Source organism: Acomys russatus, chromosome 28, assembly GCF_903995435.1.
Source record: "Acomys russatus chromosome 28, mAcoRus1.1, whole genome shotgun sequence".
In the NCBI taxonomy this organism is placed as follows: domain Eukaryota; kingdom Metazoa; phylum Chordata; class Mammalia; order Rodentia; family Muridae; genus Acomys; species Acomys russatus.
In genome coordinates, this window is record NC_067164.1 from 18,249,931 (window position 1) to 18,256,833 (window position 6,903).

The following is a 6,903-nucleotide window of genomic DNA, read 5'->3' on the forward strand; positions in this document are numbered from 1 at the left end:
GGTTCAGGACCAGGTGTCCTGAGCTTGCACTCCTACCTCTCCCTTGGGCTTTAGATAAGCCACTTAGCATCTTGATCCTCCATTTCCTGAATGTAAAGTAACAAGTATAGGGATCTCTAAAGTTTTTGTGTTGTTTATTTTGTTTTTAGCAAAAACCTTAGCTGAAAAGTCAAAGTTCCCTCAACGGTTCCATGGAAGTGGTCTTGTTTACTGTTACGTTTGTAGCTCTTAGCTACAAATCTTAGCGACCCCTCCTCCTCCTTCCTGGTTTTAAGGATTGAACCTAGGACCTTAACCATGCCAATCAAGCATTCTACTGCTGAGCCATAGCCCCAGCTCCATGTTTCTAGAACATAGCACACACTAACTCTTTTTTTTTTTTTGGTTTTTTGAGACAGGTTTCTCTGTGTAGTCTTGGCTGTCCTAGACTTGCTTTGTAGACCAAGCTGGCCTCAAACTCACAGAGATCCACCCGCCTCTGCCTCCCGAGTGCTGGGAATAAAGGTGTGGGCCACCACACCCAGCTGCACACACTAACTCTTAACTTTGAACGGAACTAACTAGGGGAAATGGGATCTACATGCATGAAAACTCTTGAGAGATTATATTTAGTAGCCGGAGAGGTAACTCAATGGTAGTTTGTTCAGCATGTGTAAGGACCCCAGGGCTTGCTTCCCAGAAAAGAAGATTAAATTATTCATCTGCATTAGGTATCAAAGTGATGGGCTGGGCTATGGCATGAATACAACATCAAATCTCATCCTTCCAGGTTCTCATTCAGCTCCGGCCAGGTTTGAACTCGGTATCTGGGTGATGGATTAGCCTCACTCTGATCTTCCTGTTCCCACCCCCAAGCACACACCCACCACTTCTGACTCTCAGAGGAAAACAGTCAGCTAGGTCTCTGCAAATCTGTCTGCAGAAAGCTTCAAATGCTTGCCAAAGAAAGTTTTGGTTGACACCTTAGGGTAACCCCAGGAAGTGTGTGGGGGCCAAAAAGGAGCAAGGTGCTTCTATGCCTCTGCAAATGAGAACTCAACCAGTGACTCCATGGTTGTTTTCCCAGGATAAGGCACTCCCTTGTGGGGCCAAGGTTGGGTCCTGTAACTGCAGCTCCTTTGAAATTGTCCTGACCTTTGCCCTCCCAGCCCTCTGTAATCCTTCAGTTGAAGAAGCCCTCTGTTGCTTCGATAAGACACTGACTATACACAGCTTGGCCGAGGAATAGATTTATTTAGCTTATATTTTTCACATCCCTGCCCATCATTGAGGGAAGTTGGGGAAGAACTCGAGGCAAGAGTCTGGAGCAGAAACTGAAGCAAAGACCATGGGAAGGCACTGCTTGCTGGTGTGCTCCCTAGTCTGCTCCCCTGGAGTGCTCCCTGGCTTGCCCCCTGGTGTGCTCCCTGGCTTGCCCCCTGGTGTGCTCCCTGGCCTGCTCCCTGCTGTGCTCCCTGGCCTGCTTCCTGGTGTGCTCCCTGATGTGCTCAGCTACCTTTCCTATACATTCCAGGCCCACCCGCCCAATGATGGTAGCATTCACAGTGGGCTGAGCCCTCCTGTATCAATTGACTATTAAAAAAAAAAAAAAGCCTCCACAGACTACTCGAAGACCAATCATAGAGAGGCAATTCCTAAATCGAGGCTCCTCTTCCCAGTGACTGTAGCTTTTGCCAAGTTGACAAAACTAACCAGGACACCTATCTGCGTGGTTAAAATGAGTAACTGCTAAGTCTTTAGATTAGCAACAGGAGTCAAGGTCAAAGACCCTGCCTGGGGTGTGGCATGTATGCCTGCATTTAATGCCAGCACTTGGGGGGCAAAGGCAGGCAGATGGCAGATCTCAATGAGATCCTGGCCATCCAGGGCTGTGTATCCAGACTCTGTCTCAAAAAAACAACAACAGAAAACAAAAACAAAACAAACAAACAAAAAAAAACCCCAAGATCTACCAACCATGAAGCTCCGCCTTCTAAGACTCTGCCCAGCTGCAGCCTCCTTGTCCCTTCCATTCCTCTCCCCAACCCCCATCCTCCCCAACTCCCACAAAAGCCCCCAAGAAAGACCATTGTGAAGCTGGCCCTAAATTCTTCAAGGCTGGCTTTGAATTAATTTGATTACTTCCAACCAGCACTTGTGTCTAAATTTTGGTCATGCCAAGAAGCAGGCAGCTGGGACATTTGATTCCAATAACCACTCAATCCACTATATTTACTGGCCAAAATAAAAATTTCACTCACTCTGGTCTACTCTTTCACTCTAGAGTTCACTCCAGACAAATTCTTTCTTTCTGTTGTTGTTTTTGATGTGTGCATACGGGTGTGTGTGGCTGTATGTGTGACTACATGTGCACATGTATGTGAACACCCGAGGTTAATGTTGAATGTCCTCTTCAACCATGTCTTATTTGTTTGTTTGGGACAGGGTCTTCCACTGAATCTAGAACACAGCATTGGCCAGGCTTGCTGGCCAGAAGTCTCAGAGACCCTCCTGCCTCTCTGCCTCCAGAATGCTGGGGCGCAGGCATGTGCTGCTGCATCCGGCTTCTGACCTGGGTGCAGGGGGGTGGGGGAATTGAAACTCAGGTCCCCATGCTTGTGTGACAAGTACATTATTATTATTATTATTATTATTATTATTATTATTATTATTATTATTATTCCACATCTCTAAGATCAGTTTGTAGAACAATTGTCTTACTAAACTTCCTGCAATCTGCCAAACCTGAGCATTTCAACTGTTTCCCCATTCCTATTTTTGATGTTACATGATGCTACGCGGGTTGAGGCCTGGATAATCGTCAAAGGAAAACAGTGAAAACTGGGAGTATCAGCGTGGGCTACATTACAACACGGATTACATCAAAGTCAACTTATGAATCAATTACGTCATAGAAATACTACTGGAAATAATGATGGATCCCACATACTGATCGCCCCATCCCTGTATGGTATCTAAGTGCACTACACTTAGCCCACAAGATCCATGCTTCGCGGATCCCGAGGCTTCTGCAATTTGAAGGGCCCTTCTTAGGAGGGAGGAATTTGGACACAAGATTAAACGAAGGGCTTTGGAAGGACTTGTGCAATCAGGAGACCTTTCATGAGCTTCATGGGAGCAAGACTCGGGGGGGCCAAGATGGCTCACATTTCCCACGCCCCCTTTTACAAGAAATGAAGTTGGGGCTTAGAGAAGTGAAGTGACTTGCCCAAGGTTAACGCTGCACAGGGGCACACTCAGGATCTGAACACAAGGTGTCTTGAGTCCTAGTCTCAAATAGCTTCACTGTGTGGCTTCCAATAATCATAAAATTGCTATCATTTCATTAAATGCTCACTATATCCCAGGAAGGAAAGCATGCTTTTTTCTTGGAAATTTTTACAATCTTTCTAAATATATCTGTCTTTATGATCAGTGCTTACAGACAAGAAAACATGAATTAAATATATATATATATATATATATATATATATATAGCCAGATGTGGTGGCGCTTGCCTTTAATCCCAGCACTTGGGAGGCAGAGGCAGGCGGATAACTGTGAGTTCAAGGCCAGCCTGGTCTACAAAGTGAGTCTAGGACAACCAAGACTACACAGAGAAACCTTGTCTCGAAAAACAAACAAACAAAACCAACAACAACAACAACAAAAAAGTACAGGCTGAGAGTAGAGCTAGTTGAAAGAGCGTCTGTCTAAGACACAAGAAACCCCAGGTTGATCATAGCACTGTGTAAGCCAGGTGTGGCAAAGCACATCTGTCTCCCCAGCACCCAGGACACAAAAGCAGGAGAATCAGTTTCAGCTCTGTAGTGACTTTGAGGCCAGCCTGTGCTACATGAGACCCTCTCCCTAAAAAACAAAAGAAACCAACAACAACAAAAAAGAAACAGATAAGCAGAGCCAGGTGTGATATGCATGCTGTGAGCTCAGCACCTGGGTGCCCAAGACAAGAGCTGTGCTGTCTAGGACCAACCTGAGCTACATAATGAGACACTCTTTTTTTTTTTTTTTTTTTTTTTGAGACAGGGTCTCTGTGTAGCCTTGACTATCCTGGACTCACTTTGTAAACTAGGCTGGCCTCGAACTCACAGCGATCCTCCTGCCTCTGCCTCCCTGAGTGCTGGGATTAAAGGTGTGTGCCACCACACCCAGCTCAGACAGTCTTAAAAGGGAAAACCGAAAGAAAGATTCAACAAGCAGCCCAGGCTACTCAGCTGGTGCCTGTGGAGCCAACACTCATTCTCCGCATTTCTCATCTGTAAAGTCCTTTTTGGGCTTTCCCTCTGTTTGGTGTGAACCCACAAGTTACCCAGGAAAGCGCCCACTGGGTGAACCTCCCACGACTTAAAACATCCCTATTTCCTTCCTAGCAGACACCATTCGGCACAGTGTCCTGCAGCTGGGGCCGGGCAGTTCTATAAATCTCCTGTACTGCAATTTATTATTCAGGTTCCTCCCAGAAAGAAAACCACTTCTGATCAAACAGAAACTCAGGTTCTGTGACGCTGCCTCCCCAACAGGTCTCTGTACAACTGAATTCACAAAGAATCAGAGTGGTTGTGGCTGAGGTGCTGGGAGAACCACTTATCCCACCAGACCGCCTCCCCCCAAAATAAACCCATATCCTGACTGTTGTATTCCTTAGCTCAAGCTAGCAAAGCAAGAGTTTAAGACTAGCCTTGAGTTTGGATGTGGAGAGTAGAGAAAGGGTTTGTTTTGTCCTTGAACACACGTGCTCAGAGACACAATAGTCTTTGAGAAGCTTAGACAGAGGGCCTGGTCTTCTCTTGGCAATGCCATCTCATTAAAGCTTGGCTGAGGCTCTGGCCTTGACTCTTAAAAAAAAAAAAAAGTCTTTAATTGCCAGATTCCAAGTAACTGGTTACTACTGGGAATCTGTTTAGGGATTTCATCTCCTGGCATTTGGAACAAGGCAAGTAATTTTATTAACCAGGAGTAAGTACAGTGATTCCAAGCAGACCAAGTCTAAGTGTTTATACCTGGGTGACAGGAACACAGACCAGCAGGACTTTATGCATGAATATGATGCTAATGAGAAAGGCTACTCCGGCCAGGCATGGAATCCCAGCACTGGGAGGAGGCAGAGACAGGTGGATCGTTTTGAGTTCGAGGGCAGGCTGGTCTACAAAGTTAGTCCAGGACAGCCAAGACACAGAGAGACCCTGTCTCGAAAAACCGAAAGAAGGAAAGAAGGAAAGAAGGAAAGAAAGAAAGGAAGGAAGGAAGGCAAGCAGGCTACTCGGGTGACATTTATCTACCTCCTTCTTTATTTTTAAAGGAAAAAGTGATCCTAGTAACTCTCTCCTCTTCCTCTTTCCACGGAGCTTGGTGGAGTGGGTGAAAGGCTAATAGAAAGAAATGACCCGGGCGCTCTCAGGGTGGAGAAGTCTTTCACATGACTCGCTTTACAATCTCCAGTCATCATCCACCCTGTGGGGCCTAAAGGCTCCCGTAATGGCAGAGAAGAGCAAGGCTGAAACAGAGACAAGGCAACAAGGCTGTCTGTGAGACAGACACAAAGCTCCTAGGCACTGATTGCGATGGGTAGAATGTCACCCATGCCAAAAGCCTAGCCTGTTTACCACCTGCCTTCCCTGTCCAGGAAGTCAAGAACACAATAGACCTCTCACCCACTTCTCATCCCCAGCTCAGCTTCAAAGGCCAAGCGGGCAGCCAACAAAACCTGCCTCTTCTTCCACCGTGCTTTTTCTTTAAGAAGTGGGTGAGAAACAGGGCTCAACAGACTGGGTGCGTAGAGGGGCGGGGAGAAATGCTAACGATAGAACGCAAACTCAAGGCTTTTCTTAAAAGTCAAGACCTGTAGATTTACAGGTTATTTAAAGGAGTCACCTCAAGGCTCCGCATCCAGCCAAGCCCAAGAGACAAGGGACAAACAAGGGCTGCGTTTTGCAGGATCCGCACCAGAGCAACTCTCCCTACTCACGGGTCTGCAGTGGGTGGGTGGCTTGGAAACACACACACACACACACACACACACACACACACACACACACACACACACACACACACACACACACACACACACACCCTAGCCTGCCTCACCTTCTCGATCGTCTGATCCACTGCCTTCTGAAAGACTCGAGCCACTAGCAGCGTGACACTGGTTACCAGCAGCAGCAGAGACAGTGTCCCCGCCGTGTAGAAGCAGCATCTACCCATTCTGCGCGCGGCTCACAGGCCAGGCCCGCGACCCAACAGCAAGCTGGAAAAAGCCTCGGCCAAGGCCGCGCAGCAGTCGCCCAAAGCCCCGGGGACCCTGCGGCTCCCGAGTCCTCCGGGTGCCGGTTCGGTCGCCGTCCGCGAGGTGTGCACAGCTCTGGTGTCCGCGCTGGGTGACCGCGGCCCGCGAAGCACCGAGCCGGCGCGACGGGTGCTGGGGGCCGCCTGGGTTTCGCTTTCTTGCGCTAAAGCAGCCAGGGAGGAGCAGGGAGCGCGCAGAACGGTGACGCGATCCGGTGGGGCTCGCCAGCAACCCGCGGCGGCGGCGACAGCGGCGGTGGCCGGCGACTGCAGAGGGATGCGGGCGGGGCCGAGCGGAGCCTGCCAATCATGTGGCCTGCAGCGGCCTCGGAGATTCCGCCAGCGCTGCGCCTGCACCCTCTGCCTGCAGGCGGCGCGGTCACTCAGAGAAATGAAATCGCCCTTCCAGATTCTCGGCTTTCTTTCTCAGGCAGATCTGCGCTAAGGGCCTAACAGTGAGGATCTTCTGGGTTCGCCCGAAGATTTTTTAGCACAGTGCAACAAGTGTTTTTGCTGAGCTGTGCCAGCAGCGCGACATTTGCCTCATGGGTTAAACTGGGTCTTCAGAATATTCAGAGTGTGTCCTTAAGAAAGCGGGAAAGGAGCCGGGCGTGGTGGCGC

At 48.7% G+C, this 6,903-nt stretch overlaps 1 protein-coding gene across 1 annotated transcript in view; it reads right to left on the minus strand.

Annotated features, from left to right (window-relative positions):
• Positions 1-6,534, minus strand: part of Scarb2 (scavenger receptor class B member 2) — a 53,493-nt gene extending 46,959 nt beyond the window's left edge. The window contains exon 1 of the mRNA XM_051170217.1: positions 6,085-6,534. Coding sequence (XP_051026174.1) covers positions 6,085-6,201 — 117 coding nt within the window. The 5' untranslated portion in view covers positions 6,202-6,534. The remainder of the gene's footprint in view (positions 1-6,084) is intronic.
• Positions 6,535-6,903: the final 369 nt, after the last annotated feature.